General features: G+C 43.0%; 1 protein-coding gene across 2 annotated transcripts in view; it reads left to right on the top strand.

Moving 5' to 3' along the window:
* Positions 1-16,763: 16,763 nt before the first annotated feature.
* Positions 16,764-19,789, top strand: part of ST6GAL2 (ST6 beta-galactoside alpha-2,6-sialyltransferase 2) — a gene marked incomplete at both ends in the record, with an annotated part of 47,248 nt that continues 44,222 nt past the window's right edge. The window contains one exon of one of the 2 annotated variants that reach the window (XM_080614482.1): positions 16,764-16,832. Coding sequence is in view for 1 of the 2 variants with exons in the window: in XM_080614481.1 (XP_080470607.1) it covers positions 17,921-17,953 (33 nt within the window). Of the gene's footprint in view, positions 16,833-17,920; positions 17,954-19,789 lie in introns of those variants that run through there. The other variant, XM_080614481.1, reaches the window with a different exon arrangement.

The raw sequence follows: 19,789 nt of genomic DNA, 5'->3' as shown, positions 1-19,789 counted from the left end.
CCAGTAGAAGGGTACCTGTGGTAACATCAACTGTAGACATGAAAAAATGTCATACCTAGAGAAAATCACAATTGTGTTAGAAGGACATTTTTTTTCCCCTAGTGTTAAGTTTCCCATCTGCCTTCTGTTTTCAGGGCCTTGAAGGCATGGCAGCCTCCGTTCTTTCAAGAGGCTCTTCCTGATTGCAGATGCTAAGACTATCTTCTTTTTGTGAAACTGGAAGTGAGGGGTGCTTGGAGAAAAGTGAGATTCCCCATATGCAGCTACAAATCGTGCCTCCTAAGTGCAGCCCCTGCCTCATGCTTACGTTGCCCCAGCAGTCCAACACCACCAGCTATTTACTGGCTGGCACATCTCCTACCAAAGCTCAAGGCTGAGAGTCAGTGCCTTCCCTAGGGCTCTTCATTATCCCTGTGTCCTTCCACCTGCAGCACTCACTCTCTCCTCTTGACTTGCAAAGTTCAGTTGTCCACCTCCACACTGCAGCCCTCCAGCTGCTGCATCTCTTCCACTGCTCACCCCCACTTGGCCAGCAGGCTCAGAGCCTGATCTTGAACCCTCCATGCCTCCTTGGTTTGGGGTGTCCTTCCATTTGCTGAAATCTTTGGTCTGTCTTTCATGCAAATGCTGAATTGAATCCATGATTTTCCCATGAAAATCATGGTCACATTTCCTTTCCCAGATTTTCTTCTTAGAGAAGAATCGTTGCTTGGGAGAAAGATTATTGACTGACTGCCACAGCTCCCATTTCTTCACAACCCTCACAGCCCAGAGCAGGAGGCACACAACTGAACCCTTTACCACTCAATAGCTCTTTCTCTGCATTCATATAAAGTCTCAGTCCTGAGTTCAAAATAGTCCACATGCATTATTTCTCTTAGTTAAGATTCTGTAAAGTGTGGCTGTCAGTTACATACCTGTGAATACACTGCAGTTCTCAACTGAAAAAAGAAGTTGTGCACTGAGGTCTGTACTCCATCCTGCTTCTGTAGGAAGCATTTCCCTCATAATGGGTGAATAGCTTATTTACAATTAAAGTGAGCACAGGGACAGCCCTTGGTCTATTGTCTTGGTCTATTGTCTGCCATCTTCCTCATCAAGCAGCATCAAGATGAAGGCAGGCAATGGATCTACGGAAAAGGTGTTAAAGCATATCTTTATCAAGTTCAAGCACTACAAACATGCCTTGGGAGAGGAATGGGCTGTTTTAACTGAACAGACCTCCTGGAGTCAGAGGCACAGGAGGAGACACATGACCCTAGGTGGAGATTCATTTTATGCAGTGGGCCACAGCCTTGTTTAAGCATTTGATCTCACCTAAAAGGGCTATGGAAGCATCCTGACAGCTGCAAGGGTTGGAAAGGATGCCCTGAAGCTGGGCTTGCCTGTAAAGTTTCCCTTTATTTCTGTGCATTTGTCTGGAAATGCAGCAAATCCATCACTGGTTTTTGGACTACGAAAGTCAAGTGTGTCTTCTCCTTAACCTTCACTTTTCCCTGATGATCAGAGTGATTTTAGGACAACTGGCAAGCTACAAGTGTCCATTTCCCAACGAAATAAGCCATAGAGCAAGCTTGCTGGAATATTCTTGCAATTACCAGCACATTCCTCAAGATTTGGGGAGTAACTGAATTCTTCCATCCTAAACAGCAGGTACCACTTTGAATGCTGGTCATGCATCAGCTGAGAGGGATGTCCTCTAGGGACCAGCATTAGCCAGTGCTTCTTGAGCATGCTGTGCAGAGATGGGGGAAGGAAAACTCCCACAAGTTTTTAACAAGAGCCAAGACAGAATATGCTTTGCAAAGGCTGGAAGAACACCACTTCAAAGCAAACGCTAAGTAACCGATGCTCCCATCTAGTGGTGAAACTGTACCCAATGGCTTAGACAAGCCAGGCATCAACCTGAGCTTCCCAGGGGATACGGAGTTGGATGGACCATGCCACAGGACAGTGCCACCTCTGGAAACTTCTGTAGGGCTTTGCAGTCTGTGATAGACACCCATACACATTCAAAAGCTCAGGAGAAACTAATAAGCTCAGTTAAAACTACAGCATTAGTAACCATAAATAAAAAGGTACATCAAGATCAAGAGCTCTTTTAAGGCAAGGGAAACATGGAAAAGCATTCTCAAAATGTCTTAAGAAACTTTCAGTGAGACGTAGGCCCCCACATTATCTTGGCTTTGGTTCCTAAAGCATGAAGACCCCTTTCAAAATGTTATCCAAGGTTAGTAATTAGCAACACGTTACAATCTGTGTTGTCATTACATTGATTACCATGTAATTAATATGCTAATGTTCTCATACATGGCTGAAAACATAATTATTGGCCAGCAGAAAACTGATATTTTTTTTTTAGTGTACATCTGAAAGCTTACAGTAAGAGGTGAACTATTACCATATGTTCCATTTGTGACATTACTGGGAGTCACCTCACAACACTATTGTAAATCACTTCACGATTTCAGGCTGAGGTCTGCTCTGTTCTTCTTAATATGCTTATTTTCAATTGTTATGCTTGAAAGCTGAGCAGATCAGCAAGAAAATGGTGCTGTTCTTCTCACTGGATCTTTGTTTTTAAAGCACAGCTGCTGCCTACAGGACATATCCAGAAGCAAAGTTCATTAATGATGCTGAGGCAGTACTTTTCACAAGAATGAGCTGTACAAGTGGGAAAGAACTTTAAAATATCATTAGCCTGCAACTGGCACTGTTTTGTTTTGATTTCACTACCCTTTTTTACTATATCTATCTACATACAGTAATGCAAATAGCAAAATAATTTGAACACTGGTGTCATCTATGCACTTTCCAACAATACATTTCAGAGCACTTCACACTGCTGTAATCCTCACTTTTCAGAGTCATAACTTCAGAGTGGCACTCCTCAGTCCAGTGCTATCCATGATAGGGCTTAACATGAATCAAAGTACAGAACACTCTTTGAGAGGACAGAGTATTCTGGAGTCCATGCTACTGTAGGTGAAGGACAGAAAGACAGCTCTTCTGACAAGCAGTGGGACTTCAAGCAATAGATAAAGCTTGACTTGCATTTCACTCAAGGTCACAATCGAGAAGAAGCTACAGATCTATTTGTTAGCCTGAGTAGGAAGAAGTGGGAGCAACATGGATAGTGCCTGGCTAGATATCAGCTGAATATCTAAACTCTTCTCTCCAAAAAGCTAATCCAGTATTGGCACACCATTAATGACTCAGTACAAGATCCAAAGTGAACCCACAGAATGGCTTATGACAGGTTTGTTAATGAAGGTTCCTGTGTTTATTGATAGGGATGAAATTAATCCAACACGAGGCAATCTTTGAGACAAATTCAACAAAAGTTAATTCAGGTTGACTGAAATTAAGAAAAAAGCACTGCTAAAACTATTGGGATAATGTAAATGCTGCTTAAATCCATTTCCAGTCAAAACATAGCTGTCAGTGTGTGCATCTTATGTGGAGGTTATACACCTGCAAATGAAGGCAAAGCCTGTGGCAAATGAATGGGAACCCACAAAGTCAGTGGGTGGCTGTCAGAAGAAGTTATGCTGCCTGAGTAAAAGAAAAGTCACTGCAAAATGAGAGCAATGCAAATGAATGTCCAGGTAGCAAAGAAACAAGAGACACTGACTGGTGAAGGAGAAAGTTAAGAAAAGTGAAGACTGCATGAGAACTAATGCCACCTTGTCAGCAGGAGATCAGGTATCACTCACTGGTAAATTAGTCACAGGATGAAGTGCCACTGCAGAGCCCAGGAAAAATCCCAGTGCACCGGCCAAACTAATGCTTGCAAAAGTCCATAAGCAGTCACATCTCTCAAACCTTGCACAGATGTCAACCAGATATTTGTCAACAAAGGACAGAACTGCTAATCATCATATTAAACGTGTCCATAAGCACACTGCATGCACAAACACATATGGACCCAGTAATCAGGTTGCACAAAACTGCTATTACTGTACTAAAAACCTGAGAACAAGAGGCTACCAAGATGCAACATGATGCAAAACTGCATCATGCTCCAGACACCTAAGAAAGGAAGAAGTGCATCATCAGAGTAAAATATTTCGATCTTGTTATTTCAGTTTAGAATACTGTTTAGCACTACTGTTGCATACTCAACTTACAAAAGATATTAGGGATGGCAATTTATCTTGCCAGTTTTTTACCTCACCTTTCAGAAGTCTTGGCAACACTAAGATCTGTTGAAGTTTGGGTTTCAACAGTATGCTGGCTGCAATCCACCTTCATCAAAATGAAGTAACTAATAAAATTTCAGATGGATGCATCCAAAGAACTAGTGTCTCTGTTATTGCAGGTAGGGCAATGAGTGGTTTATGTATGCAGCTCTTCCACCTCTGCAGTAATAACCTACACACAGATTGAAAAAGAGATGTATTCAATCGTGTTCAGCTGTGAGGGTTTCCATCAATATGTGTGTGGGAGAAAAGTGATTGTGGAATCTCATCCTACATTACCCATGTGGGTGATATTGCAAAACCATCTGAAAACCCCAATCTGTAAATATTTTTATTCCTAGTTGAATAATGTGGCTTCTCATTAAACATTGGGGCTGTAAAATGAATACTCTAAGCAAATGTTAATTGTATATTAATTTATCTTATTATAATTATTTTATCACCATTAGGAAAGGTGAGTATGTAAGCGATCCAGAAGGGGCTCTGCAATAAATGTATTTTGATTCATTTCAGCACAAAATTGGCATTGCTGGTTACAGAGAATCATCAATAAATAAAGTGACCTTGAAACCACCAATTGTGTGAGGCATTGACAAGAGGGAAGACACGATGAAAATGACAGAGCATTTGACTGGTTTTTTTTGCCTCCCCTGCATTCCCCTGTCAAAGGATGAAGAACAGAAAAGCATAGCATCTGTGCTAGGGAAATGTCTATGAGCATTAATTAATTATAATGCTAGTCCTCTGTGTGCTGGATGTGTTGTCACTCTCTCACAAACACTTTACTCATTCCACTATCATCAACTCAATTATTTGAGATGCTTCTCGGCAGGTGTATATGATGCGTTCTTTCAAAAGCTTCTTTGTGATGAAATATTCTCAGTGGTTTAATGCGCATTCCCTTATGCCACAAACTGTTAAAAGCCCAGTCACATCCCTACTTCAAAAACCCTTTGGTAACATTCAAGCTGACAATACAGCAAGAGTCTGCCACAATGACAAGAAAATTTGTGACTTATCTATTGAGGCCAAACACACCACTCAAAAGCATACCACAGCCTGAATGGGTTGAAGTCTATCCTTGCCTCATCCTCTGGCTTTAGCATGGAAAGTGTAAGGTATGGGTGGGAGCACCTGGAAGGGAGCAGAGCAGTGTGACTTGGAGCCTCCTCTGTAGGCAGTGTGGTGGTGGAAGAGAGCACACACTTGGCACAGGTTGGCAGGGTATGAGACAGCATCACTGACTGGCTTATAGCAGCCTGCTGAACCTGATGAATAACAGCGACCACTAAGATCATTAAGGAGGACATTGTACCATTCTTGGGATCCTATTTTATCCTGTGTGCCAGACAAAACTCTCTATTCTTTAATGGTCTCCTATGGTCCGGGTAAGACCTTTAGCTCTTGAAGAGATTTCCTTGTGCGTTTGTCCTGCTGCAGCCACCGTAAGTCTTAAAAGCAAGGGCTCAGCAGACACCAAAACCAATCATAAATAACCATATATATGTCAATCCACAACTACTTGTATTGCAACTCCATCCTTGGTACTTGGATGCATGTGTTTTATTTGCAAAAATAAAAATACTCCCCATACCTAGAGTAAAAAAACCAAACATGTTGGCACATTGGGTGTATGTTTTGTGTTTAGACACCAGATTTTACAGCTGGCTTCCACAAAAGCAGGTGGCAAAGCACAGTACTGGGAAATGGAGTCCCCTTCATTTGTTTCACACTCATGCCTCATTAAAATTTTACCTTTTCCCATCCACTGCTAGAGATCAATCTGCTCCCATTGTACAAAAGGATGAGAGAACTGTAGATGAGAAACCTGGCTACAATAATCAGGAAGCCCCTTGCCAAAGGTTGCTCTATTTATCCACACTGCAATGTATATGCTTTACACATGTGGAATATAATTAATGGGGAATATTACCTGTCTACATTTTTAAAGTTGTTGTTTCAAGATGATGTCACATACAGGGAATACTCCCTGGCTAAATTATACTCCCAGTGCAGCAGGGAGGTAAGAAATTTAGGGCTATTTGCTACACAAGCCCAGGTCTCATTGCTTCATTTTGCAATAGAAATGATGTACAAGTAGGCAAGCTTGTGCTCAGTCCCTTGTCTTATTTGCAGTTCTTTTGTACTCTTATTTTCATACATTATGGGGCAGTCAGACCAAAAACATGTTGTTGTTATAGCCATGTACAATCTGTTCTTTCTTCTTTGTGAATGTTTACTTTATAAGGCTGTTTGTCAGAAAGACAGAGGACAAATAGGTGAAGCTTATTTTATATAGCTAAAACTAAATTCAGACCTGATAGAGACACACAAAAGTGGTGCTGTAATTCTTCCAGTTAGGTGTTTCATCCTGCCTGTCAGTCTGATCCCCGGCTCCATATAAAATAATGGCAAATTCCCACTGGGTCCCAAGGTTAGAGAGCAGGGCTTGACTCCAAAATATCAGCGGAACAGCTCTCTGGTGAGAAGTGGCATTTCTGATTCTCAAACCCTTCATTAGGATGGTGTACTGCAAGAGATTTTACTTTTTAAAGAGCTGCTGGCTTGTTTCATATTTAATAAACTTATGCAATCATAAAGTTCCTGCTGCTAAGGGAGGTAGCCCATGGATGATATACACCCCCACATATTCCCATCAGGATGCTCCATTATGACGCAGGTATATTTACAACCACTCCCATCCTGTTTGACACTCACTAGGCTTCTCTGTATGTATTCCAACAGGATTTATGTGCTTCTGCATTATTTAAATCTCATTGTGCTCCCGCATCATCTCTGGAGCTAGATGCTTCAAGGCCAGGTTGGACAGATCCTTGGGTAACATGGTTTAGTGTGAGGTGTCCCTGCCCGTGGCAGGGGGGTTGGAAGCAGATGATCTTAAGGTCCTTTCCAACCCTAACCATTCTATGATTCTATGATTCTACTTGGGCACAGTTCTTTGGTCTTACAAATGCACCTTGGTCATACATGGGTGCACGACTTCATTAATACTAAGACCTCCCATAGTCCCAGAACTTAGAGCCATCCTTTTCCGAAACTGTACCGTAGTTTTCCTTTGGTTTTATGACTTATTCTTCTGGGACCAGGTGACAGATAGAACAAGAAGGCATTGCTGGGAGTTGAGGAAATCACTCTTTGTTTTAGCAAATGCAAGAAATATATAAGTCTAAATGGAATAGGACAATAAACTCAAACTCACATTCACCATGCTCTTGCCTTACAAATCTGAAGCCTTTTTTATCTTTAGATCAAAGCCTTGCCTTGCTGTGCCTTGTCTTGCTTAGCCTTGCCTTGTCCTGCCTTACCTTGCCTTCCCTTGTCCTCCCTTCCCTTCTAGCCAGTCTTTCAGCTCTCAGTTCCAGGGGTTTTTCCTCTTTCTATAAATGGTTTGTGAATGATCCCAACCTTAGTAACACTTCCCACTGACTTGACCTGTTCAGACTCTCATAACAGACCCAAATAACTGTCCTGTTATTTAAGGTATATCAGTTATTAGCCCAATAGGATTTCCATATAATGCAGAAACACAGATGTTCAACAGTTCCCCCTTATTAGGTGTGTGTCACTGCTCCTTTACTCTTTTTCTGCTGGGCAGATGGGCCAAATGTTCCAAGGGCTGCAATTTGATATAGATATGTATTCATAGTCCATGATTAGAAACAGAATAAACTTTATATGGAGGACCCAAACCATTGTTTGTCACAAATTTCCCAGATGCTATGATTCAAATGTTTTCATGATGCAGGGAAAACGGGCATTTTCCCTGCAGTCAGAGGAACTCAAAGCTTTCCAATTATGGTCACACACTCAGTCTTATTAGCCGAAAACTTAATTTGCCTTAATCAGACTGAGGTGGGTAGAGCGCGAAATTAACCTGACTTTCATTTTGCATCATACGGCAAACCAACTTGGTGAAATCACTGTAGAAATTAGAGCTGTGAATGATGGATGAGATGAAAAAAAAACCCAACAAAACCAACCAGAGAATAAACAGTGTTGTGTAATCATCACTGCACTAAAAGGGACACAATATTCAATTCAGTTGTTTGGAGAAACGCTTTACTTCCCTGGCAAATCAAAGGGCACGTTGCCCTTAGCTGCACCCATATTTTGCCACTGAAGCTGAGAACAGAGTTCAGATCCAAATATTTATCTTCAGCATCCCGTCTATTCTGAGAGCTATATATGCTCGGTCAATCTTGCCAACAACTTTTCAAACTCTTATTTTGCCAGAAAATTACGATTTAATGGAATTAGAAACACGTTAGTTTCAATGAAATTTCCATTCACAGTTCAAGACTTGTTCAAAATCCAGAAGGAAAAAGAAGCATTTACTAGAGGTAAGCCAGAAGCCATGGAGTGGACAATTGGGAAATGAGTTTCAAGTGTCTGTTCCAAGCGAGCAAGAGTAAAAACATACACCTGGAATCTTTCACATCTCAGAGAAGTACGGAGATCACTAGCTCTTGTGGAAGGGTATTTTCCCTTGAACTTGTTCAAAGGGCTTCTGTTTCACTTCAATGAAGAACAAAGTCTTGACATTTTATTTTCTTCTTTTTTCAAAATAGAACACTATTTTCCAGACAGGGCTAACATTAATTCCCTTTTCCAATTCTCTGCCACCTTTCCTGTGTGGCTAAAATAAATGTTTGGGAGATATAAGCTGCCCTTTACACTGGAACCACAACTGCCTCCACCTGAGCCATTTCCTTATAAATAACAGGAAAAATAAAACAATGCTTCTCAGACACTGGCCTCCAACTTTTTCAATGAGATTTTAACACTTTTTCCCACCCCTTGTCACAAGCAGAGAGATTTCTGCCTCAGAGCAAGCTGCAAATTTGAGAAGGGTACTGGCACAGCAAGAAAGCTGCAAAAAAGATTGGAAGATAAAAGGGACAAGTTTGGAGCTGGGGAGAAAAAGAGAAAGTCATCCATTTCCTTCAATAAGAGCAAACTGAGAAACTGTAAAATTCGTTTCTGTGCAGCAAGACCTGGGTGAGACAGGGACTGGGCAACTTCAGCTGGGGCAAGAGCATCGGGAAAAAGGGTATGTGCTTACAGTCACTAGTGCCCAAATGCCACCTGTCTCCTGACTACAGGACAATCCTTTTCCTGTTTCTACCCGGTGCCAGATACAGGAACAGAATGTTCCCTGAACAACATGGTCTTAAATTGTTTTAGCTTTTTTTTTTTTTTTTTTTTTTTTTTTAATAGGGAAAAAGTAAATTTTATCACCAAGTGAGAAACACTGCTTACTGTTTACTATCTTTAAACTGCAAAATGTGCTGGAAAATAAAGTCTTTAATTTAAATTGCCTTTTTGATGCCTGTTCCTTGCACAAAAGTGACACCATTTCAAAACACAGTTTTTCTTGTATTCCTCTATTTACTTTCCCATTTATTTCATATAATAGCTTCTCTTTAACCAATTCCAGCAACATATTTAAGATCTTTGCAGATGCAACTGCAATACGTTCAAGACCCTTGCAAAGTAGAACAAAGTTGTATGGTATCTTCTGTAACTCCAAAAAGGTGAGGAACACAAAATCAACCAGCCTAAAAGTTGTTTTCTCAGATTAATGTCAGAACTCCTTCCGTTATTATTAAACAAACCAGGTAATGTGTAATGTTTGCACTGTAAAGTTCTGATCTGAAAATACCAAAGCAAGATAGGAACAGGTTTTGCCAACTCTTCCTGTTAACAGTGGAAGGTAAAAATCCCCATCTCACTTTGTGACACTAATTAGCTAACCCCCCCATACTTTAATTTTGGTTTTAACTGTCTTTAAAAAATTGATTTCCATAGTCAAATATCATACATAGCCAGTATGTATGCAAATAGCATTAAATATTTCTTTATTTGTCCTAAGGCGTTTGGAAAGTATGCATGATGAGAACAGCTTTGCTTCACTGATCTATCTACACTCCCCTGAAGCAGAGATCGAGTCGGGGGGGTTAGGCTATGTACAGCAGAAAGCAAGGCAGCATTTCCCAGTCCAGCTACAAAGTTACCTGAAAACACTGTACTACCAATAACTAGCTCTGGAGCAATGAATAACCACCAATCAAGCTACTTTTAGGAAAGCTCCCCTGCATTTTAAATCAACAAGAAAATTATGATGCATTTTCAAAGTATAAAGCAATTCCTGTCAGAAAACTTAACTTTCTTCAGTGGTTCCTAATCAGGTGAAACAGTTTATGTGACTTCTGCAAAGACTCAAGTCTTGCTTCAGGCCACTAATCTTGCTCTAAATGATGCCCAATTCAGGAGCCATTTCTCTGCTTGAGAGAACATTTCACATTGCCCTTGAACAGCAAGTGCCTGTGCTTAGTGCCCAAGATGATGCTAGGAGGAACACTTGGGGTGGGAGCAGACACTGAGGATTAATTTTTGAGAGTTTTTCAGTCCAATGGTATTGGGGGGGGGGGGGGTTGGGGGTTTGTTTGAGTTGTTTGGGTTTTTTTTGACCTTTCAGTTACATCCAATAAACTCTAAATCTACAGAGGTGGCAGCTGGCCATGGTGATCAAGACAGCCTGAAGGCTCTTCTACCTCCCTTCAGGTGCAGGGGCTCTAAATCATAGAATCACAGAACCATAGAATGGTTTGGTCTGGAAAGTATCCTAAAGATCATCTAGTTTCAACCCCCTGACATGGGAAGGGACACCTTCCAGTAGACCAGGTTGTTCCAAGCCTCATCCAGCCTGGCCTTGAACACAGCCAGGGATGGGGCAAACACAACTCCTCGAGGCAACCTGTGCCAGTGTTTCACCACTCTCACAGAAAAGAACTTCTTAATATCTAATTGAAATCTCTCCTCTTCCAGTTTAAAGCCATTCCTTCTTGTCCTGTCACTACATGCCCTTGTAAAAAGTCCCTCTCCAGATTTCTTGTAGGCCTCTTTAGGTACTGGAAGGCTGCTCTAAGGTTACCCTGAAGCCTTCCCTTCTCCAAGCTGAACAACCTCAACTCTCTCAGCCTGTCTTCATAGCAGAGGTCAACATTCCCAGTGGTCAGCGGGAGGTCAGACAAGGGGAAGCACTGGCAAAACAGTCGAAGTCCCTCCTTGTCCATGCAGGTGCACAACTTGCCACAGTGCCATGTGCTACCTGGCCTGAAGGGATTAATTCTGGCCTTGCACGCTGCCCTGGCCTCTCTCTGTACAGGATGGGCTGCCTCTGAGCAGGGATGTACTGCAGCAGCCAGGCTAGGCAGAAAAGGCTATCTGCCTGCAAGAGTTTCAGGGATTAAACATGTATTTGCTTCTCTGCTAATAACCGTACATTGAGAAAACTGTCATTCCAAGACTAGTCTTTTTTTCTCCATTCTCCTGTCTTGACGATTCAGCAGATGTGGCAGTTCTTTTTTTTTTTTCTTTGAAAACTTGCTACATAAAAATGTGTTTATTTCAGTTAACCTTTTCAGCCAAAGAGCCAGTCTACTGCAGCTCATCAATAATGCCTCTATAAATCACAACCACATACAGTGCAGGCAGAGATTAATTCTAAATAATTCTGTGTACAAAATTTGCTCAAAACCTCATCTATCTCTAGAAGTTTATTTACATGTACAGAATATCCAGGTTTTGGATTTCAGTCAAGTTTGGCACTGACTTACCTTTAGTAAAAATTGCCTAAAAGCTGCAAATTACTTTAGCACACTCAACTTCGATTGAAAGGAAGTTCACATGGAGTCAAGGCACATAACACCCAATGAGTGCTGCTAAAAGTAATAAATAATGGGGCAAAAGGGACAGGAACTGTCAGAGCTTCAGCAGAAAAGTGGATGAGACCATTGTTTGAATTCATCAAAGCAGCCAGCCTTTGGGAACATTTTACTGCCCATGTCCTTAGGATGCTACAGTCTTTTGCTTGTGAAGGCTTTGCAATCTCATTAATGTGAAGGACAGAGATTTACAATGTTTGCGACTTTAACTGTGTGACTGCCTATAATGTTTGTGCAGTGCCACAAACACCCTGGCTGGAGGACATCAACAGAGGTCGGTGGGAGGGAGCACCACAGGGGACAGAAATGAGCTCCTTGCTCTGCTCACATTGAAGTCCCCATCCTGTTACTCATTTATTTTACAGATGCGACTGAAGTCATCTTTTTCAAAGCTAGGGGATGACTCGGGCAGTAATGTAACAACTGGCAGAAAATCCAAGCTGAAGATAGCTTCGGCTTTGTCTTTTCACTTCAGCTCTTTACTGTTTCTCATGAATCTGGCTCCTTGACAAGAAGTCACGGAGGTGATATGCATGTGCAAGCAAGTAAACGGATGGGTGATTCTGAGGTGACTGAAAGTCCATGAGGATATGGGAGTCCATGCGGATATGGGAGTCCATGCGGACATGGGAGTCCATGCTTCCTTCCTAAGAAACAGGAAATAAGAGGGAAAGTAAAGTGAAGAATAGGCTGTGACTCTGCTTACCGCCTTCCACATATAAGCCAGCACTGAAGGATAAGAATCATTTATTAATACAGGTCAGGTCAGTACGTTAGCACTTTCTCTCAAGAGCAGAAAAAAACAGAAATTGTCCCCTCTTATCTTTGAGTCTCAGGGCTGCTTCAGAGACATCGCTACTCATGCTTTGTAGCAGGCTCTGTATTCACATCCATTGCATTTCCTACTGCACCTTACCAAGACGCAATGAACACGCATCTGCAACAGGGCTGACATTTCAGACACATGTGCAACAGCATACACATTTTTTCTACAGAGGACCTATGCCATGCTGGCAAACATCCTCCCCTTCTTTTTTTTTCCCTTTTGTCCTGTGCAAACAAAAGGAGTTCTTAGAAAAGCCTTGTACACACACCAGTACCTGTCAGCCAGGATGCAATAAGCCCTGTGAGCCCAGCCAAATGTACATACACATCTAAACCACCTCACCACTGAGTCAGGAAGGATTTAATCAGGATGTTTCTGAAAGGCAAAGAAACAGCTTGCGTTGGAGAGAAGGCAATTCTGCCAATCACCTGCCACGAGACAATACGAGAAAAAGAAACCAGGCCACTCTCTCTCCTAAGGGAGAGCTCGTAATTGAGGTCTGTAGGCTCTGATCCTAAATCCACATCCGCATCTGAACAACTGCAATGCCAGAACACATCTGAGGTGCTCAGGAGCCCACAACAGTATCTTCAGCTTATTAAAAATCCTGCTTGATGATTAGAAACAAAAGGCAGGTCAGCACTAACAAGAAACACGGCATGTGATGACTGCAGGGCCCTCTGGGTGCAGCAGGATGGGAACGCCTGACCAGAAGAGCCTCAGCCAGAAGCAGCACTGCTTGAAGAGCTAGGAGATTCACCACCTCCGAGACTGCTGAAGGGAACAGGCTGCAGCGTGCTCCTTCCTTTCCTGCCCCAAACAGGGAAGGCATGCACGCCCAAGCTGTTGGAGGGTTTGCAGAAACAGAGCAGTAACTCACCTAACGTATCCGCTCGAGGGCTAATGACAGAAAACTATCCTGGGGGATCATGAGAAGTGGGAGATGAACAATCTGTGGGTACCCAGTGCTTACTCACTAATGTAACCTTCAAAGTGCACCTCTTGTTCAAAACCAGAATAGTTCTGGAATAAAATTGATTGCAGTTACTTGGATGAAACTTAGCTTTGGTAAAGTCAATGGAAAAAAAAACCCCTTTTACATCAGTGGAGCCACATTAGCCAAGGATAGATTTTTAAAAAGTTGACTGAGTTTGTGCTTGGGCTTTAAGGATCTTTGTGTATTGCATCCTGCCAGCTTAAATGATGACTACAAAAATCTGTTATAAAACTTTTTCCAGGAGAGGTGAAAGCTTTCTCCGTGTCACCATTTTTAATATACCATGATTCTTGCTCACAGTGAATTATGCTATTTATCCTCTTTATTTATATGCACTGCTCTAACACTGTAACAAAACAAAGTGATAGATGCATCTATACTGGTCATCAAACTCAATAACAAGGCAACAGCAACTGCATGTAACTTTACCCTACTGTTACCAATTTATATAAAAGACAAATCCTTCAAGCTGTGAACCTGTGAAAGTAAATTCTTTACCATTCTGGACTTGCCAGCAATTACTCTCCTCTGATCTCAAACCCTTCCCCAGGCTGCTCTGACACCATGGGGCCTGATGCTGAACTTACTGACCTTAAACCAATTCACTCTCCTGTTTTCCAGGAAAGCTGTTCTTTATTATACCATTGAAATTGAAGATAGAATCAGGCCGATGGTCAGAAATACAGGATGCTGAGCTCTTCCATTTTGGAGTTCAGTGTAAGCCAAATGCAGAATGTCAAAGTCAGAAGCAAACCAATTGGATTGCAGACTAACTCCACCTGCCTTCTGCAGATAAATTTGACATTTAGATGTGTAGGGACTACTCCCACTGCAGTAAATAAAAATTGTGCTCAACCAGCATTACTTGTCACCAACCTAGCTGCCTATTCTGGAAGTCTTTTGCTGAAAGAGAAGGAAGTCTTTGGAGGACAATCTCTCCCGATACTGTGTTTAAACTATCCCAGATTCCCATGCAGGATATCTTAGTGCCATCACTTCCCTTGCAACATTCAGTTAATTTATGCTATTCATTTACATTGTATTCTGAATTGAAATTCTATTTCACTGGTATATTAAAAATAAGCCTACTAAAGAACAGCACAGTTTAAAATTGTAACAGATGGAGAAGTCTGTAGAGTTCTACAAATTTAGATTCCTATTTTTAAAATAATTAAATAAATTAAATGATTGAGTAAGCACTATCTACTTTTCACTTTGTTTTATTAAAACACATGCTTATGGTTTATTGTATGAGCCAGCACATCATTTTATAGACAGATGCAGCGAGCCTGGGAAAAAAATACTGGGAAAATATCCATCCCTTAATAGCTAATTATGTTTATAAATTCAGATTTTTGAATGAATGCTATAGAGGGCTGTCCCTCTAGCAGCAGTGTGCCCATAGAACCAATCTGCAGATATATCTACATCGCAGTCCTTTTCTATGGGTTTTTTACTGCCTTTATTACATGTATGTAAGACAACCCATTTGCATCACACCATATCATATTGATGAATGAGGGGTTTTATATTTTGGAAGAAATTAGCTCTAGGTTTGAAATGTTTTTCACAATGTCCTAGGTTGAGGGAGAAAAAAAAACACTACCAAAAAAAACCACCCAAACCCAAAACCCAACACATTTTTATTCATCAATTGCTTTGCAATTCATGAAACTTCTCAGTAAATTGGCATAAGTAAGCGGCTGAACTTCGCTGGCATTTACAATCCTTATTTGCTTTTGGCATGGAGTGTTATTTCAACAACCATTTTTTAACCTGTTAACCCGTTCTTGACTGTGTTTTGTCTTTCACCCCTTTGTGATGTTACTTCTTCATTTAGCGAATTGCATCTTTTTTTGCTTTAGTACTAACTGGTTGGATTCCAACACTAGTTCTGAAGCTTTGAAGGTGTGCCTTTTGCAGGCAGGGTGTTCCGATCGTCTCCCACCTTACAAATATGGGCACGAACAAGCTACCGCCTCTGATGCAGTCACACAAACGCTTATCTTAGAGCATATTCAGCACAATAAAGGGTATCCATCATTGTGTTGATTATTTGTAAACGAAGACTTACTTGGGCTATTTGCAAAGTAAACCACTACTCAGTCTGAACAAAGACATTAAATATGCTTTAAGGTATTTTTAGCTGTTCAGTAAGCAGGGAAAGGATAGCGAGGATTGCACTGCAAACACTCGTCTGTCGCTGGATAGCCACTGGAAATACCACTGGAAGGGCGGTGAAGGTCCAACGGCTGGAGGGAGGACTCGCCGTGGCTCCTTCAGCATCTCTTTGAACTCCTCTCTCCTTTGTGCTCCCTGATCTACAGCACTGGTTTTCTACCCGCTCTGCGAGTGAGTTAATGTGTATCTTCTCAGGAGACCTTTAAGCTTAAAATATTTCCTTAATTAACGGAGCCTAATCTTAAAGAGCCGAAGCTGGCTGCGTCGCTTCCACGCCGCATGGGTGCCAGAGCCCCACCACCCCGGCTCACAGAAGGGGCGGGGGCTGGACCATGCCTTCAACTTTCCGCACTGGACACAGGGAGACCTTCTTTGCCTGGACAGCCCCACAGCTGCCGTGGTGCCAGAGCCCCGAGGCGCTTTCTGTGCTCGGCAAGCCGGCGGAGGCAGGCAAACCGACTGCCGGGCCGGCCCCCGCCTGTTCACCTCCCACCCTTTCCTGCCTCCCGCTCTCAACTCTCCCAGCGCAGCCCCGCGAAGGTGCAGCGCAGCCACCATACCAGCGCAGCGCGGCGCCCCCATCCTCGGTCCTGCCCCGTCCCCGACCAGCTCGGGAAGGATGCGGCGCTACCCCGAGCCCCTGCCCGTGCGGAAAAGGAAGGTGCGGCGATACCCCCAGCGCCGGGGCTGCCCCCTCCCTCCGCAGCGCCTGCCCCTCCCGCCGCTGCCCTCCGTGAACAATGAGCCGGGACGGCGCGGCACGGCCCTGGGGCAGCCCCCGGCATGCCCGAAGCCACCCCGAGGCAGGCGGCCCCCTGCGCTGGGCAGTCAGCGCAGCCTCCCGCCCCGCCACCGTAGCGCCCAGCACCGCCCGCGCGGTAACGGGGCGGGGGCGCCCCCATCCCGGGAGGGGCCGGGCGGCGGCTCCCGGTTGGGGGGGGCGGCTCCCGTGGGGCGGGGGGCGGTGCCGTGCCGTGCCGCGCCGCTGCGAGCCGCCCGCCTGCCGTGTCACCTCCCGGCGCTGGTGCTGCCGCTGCGATCCGGCGGGATCCGGGGTGCCGCCCGCCCCCGGCGGCTACCCGCGCCCTGCGCTTTGTGCGAGCGGCGGCCAGCAGCATGCGGGAGGAGAGGCACCGCGTGGGGAGCGGCGAGGCGGAGCGCCCGCGCCGCCCCGGCTGCTGCACCTCCGGGGGCAGGCCCCCCAGAGAGCCCTGAGCGCCCCGCGGTACGTAGGGACACCCCCGGGAGGAAGGCGCTGTGATTTATTTTGGGGGTGAGAGGGGGTGTTAAAGGGGGCGGGTTTGTGCAGCGTTTGCAGGGAGGAAAATCCTATACGTGAAGCCATATGGATTCTCAGCGGCATAGCTTAGTGGCTTCTTGGCTTAACAGTTTTCGGGAGGGGAGTGTGTGCAGGGTGTGTTTTTAGTAGGGTTCGCCGGCTCAAGAGAGCTTGAATAGATGTGTTTAGAGAAGCAGCGCTTTCCAGGAATTTAAATGAGACCTTTTTTTTGTGGTTGCTTTTCAAGGCTATTCTATTAGTTCTGTATTTGCTTTTGCAGATTGCGCTTATAAATAGTCGTGCTAGCATGTAAAAATCGATGTTCTCAAAGGAAGAAAAAGAAAGGTCTGTGCGAATTTACCTCTGATAAGCGGTGTGGATCACTTTTGTGATCTATTTCCTCGGGAACATGAGCATCTCTAATACTCAACTACCGTTTGTAGTTGATTTTGTCATGGCAGTGTGTTTCACTTGGCACTAGGAGAAATTTTGAGTAGGTTACTCGTTCGACTAATTTAGTTGTTAACTGTTGGAGTAAGATTTAGCCATTTCTTCATGCGAAGAGAAATGTGAAGTGGTAGGCAGGAGGCAGCAGCCACCAACCTCAAGGTTAAGGTTTTCGCTACTTTTTCAATCTGATTTTCCTTTTTCAGTCTTGTGAACTTTCTGAACTTTAACCCTTTTGCAATGAAACTTTACAGGCGTGGTGTCTGCATCCAGGTAATTTTCATGCATGTATGCGTTTGTATGTCTTTTCTTGTTTGGAAAACTTACGCAAAAGTAATTGAGCTGGTTTGATAGTGCGGGGCTTTTGGATTAGGGAAAGAATGACCGCATTTTTTCCATTTAAAGATGAAGCTCTTGCAGGGTTTTTTTAGCAGGGGGTTTTATTATTATGTTAAATTTGAAGTGGAGTTTGGAGGTATTCTTCCTTTATATGTGCTTTCCGACTAAAGTGCTGTTTGAATGGAAATCCTGCGGTGGTTGCATACTGGGTTTGTGTGTGTCTTGCAAAAACCAAAAGCTGCACTATTGGGAAAAGATGTGCAATTTTATTTTTTCTGAATGAGAAGCTGTGACAAAGGGTCTGGAGGTGAGGTCCTGCCAGTGTGTTCAGACCCCAAGATACTCGCACTAATTTCTGCAGCTGACAATAAAGGGGCATCTTGGCAGACACCTCTGCTGAAGCAGGCAGGGCTCACCTTGCCTTTGCTGTGGAAGCGCTGGATTTGAGGTCTTGTAAGTGCAGACTTTGAACTATCTGTAGGCAGAAATCTTCTGTGATGGAGTTTAGGACCTCCACAACTCCTGATGTGGTAGTCAGAGAACTCCTTTTCTTTCTTCTATAGTTCATCTGGGCGATGAGGACAGGATTTCCCAGCATTGTCCACGCTGTGCATTCAGAGTTGGAGAATGTATACAGAATGTTAGAGGTTTGTTGCAAAGTTGCAGACCTTTACATCTATGTTTTGTGATGTATTTTCTATTAAGGAAAGGAAAAGAAAGGCCAAACAATAGGGAAGGTGTTATAAAAACTTTATAAAAGGAGCTTAAGGGGGTGTTAGTATTGCATATGTAAATGTCCAAGTGGAAAGACGTTATGGATAAAGTGATATGTTTACCTTACCTCTGTCTTTCTTTGAAATATGCAAAATGATTGTTATGCGCCCTTTTAGATTAAACAGAGTTGTGCATAAATACAATCTGGAGGTACAATTTCCTGACTTAAAATTACAAAAGCAAAATAGAAAATAATTGTAATCCTATAGAATTTGATTTTTTTACTGTTTCAGATTAGTGAAATGAGATAAACCAGCATCCTGTTGATAGCGTCCTAATGCTTGCATTGTGAATTGATGTGGTGTATGTTACTTACTGTATATTCTAGTGGAGCATGCTGGATTTTATCGAAGTTATTGGAATGCTACTGGGCCATCAGAAATTGTATGCAAATCTGTCTGCAGTAATCTTCGGCTTGTGTTTTGGGAACTTCTCTGTATTTCCTACGGTATTGACTAGTGGTCCACGGAGAATTACTTGGGCAAATGGTGTTGGCTCCTTTTCAATGTATTTAACTACTAATGCCATTAAAAGAAGCCAACGTACATTAAATACCTCTAATATTAATTATCTTGATGAGAAATTGCTGCAGATACTATTAAAATTGCAGATGTATACACATGCTGTGTGATCAGTGTGAAGGCAAACCCAGGGAACAGGGTCAATGGGAAATCTGTTGATCTGTGAAGATCTGTTGAGATGCTGTTGCTGCTACAAAAAAATGAGATGCCCCTGTGACACCATAACTTTGAAACAAAGACATAGGGACTTTGTTCAAGGAATGGAAAATCTGGCTTTGCTGCTGCTTTCGTAATGCAAAAATCATTTTTGTCAAAGGAGGCTGCTGACTTCCCTGAGAGTAAAGGTTTTCAACCCTTAAATAGCTCTTCCTGACACTAAGCAGTATCCTTTTCATGCGTTTGATGTGTGTTAGAAAGGCTGACTAGTTACATTGGTACTGATGAATGAAAAAGAAATTTACAACATCAGATACTT

This window comes from Psittacula echo (genome assembly GCF_963264785.1).
Source record: "Psittacula echo genome assembly, chromosome: 3".
Classification (NCBI taxonomy): domain Eukaryota; kingdom Metazoa; phylum Chordata; class Aves; order Psittaciformes; family Psittacidae; genus Psittacula; species Psittacula echo.
Note: the sequence above shows the minus strand (reverse complement) of the source record. Positions and strands in the feature narration are given on the sequence as shown.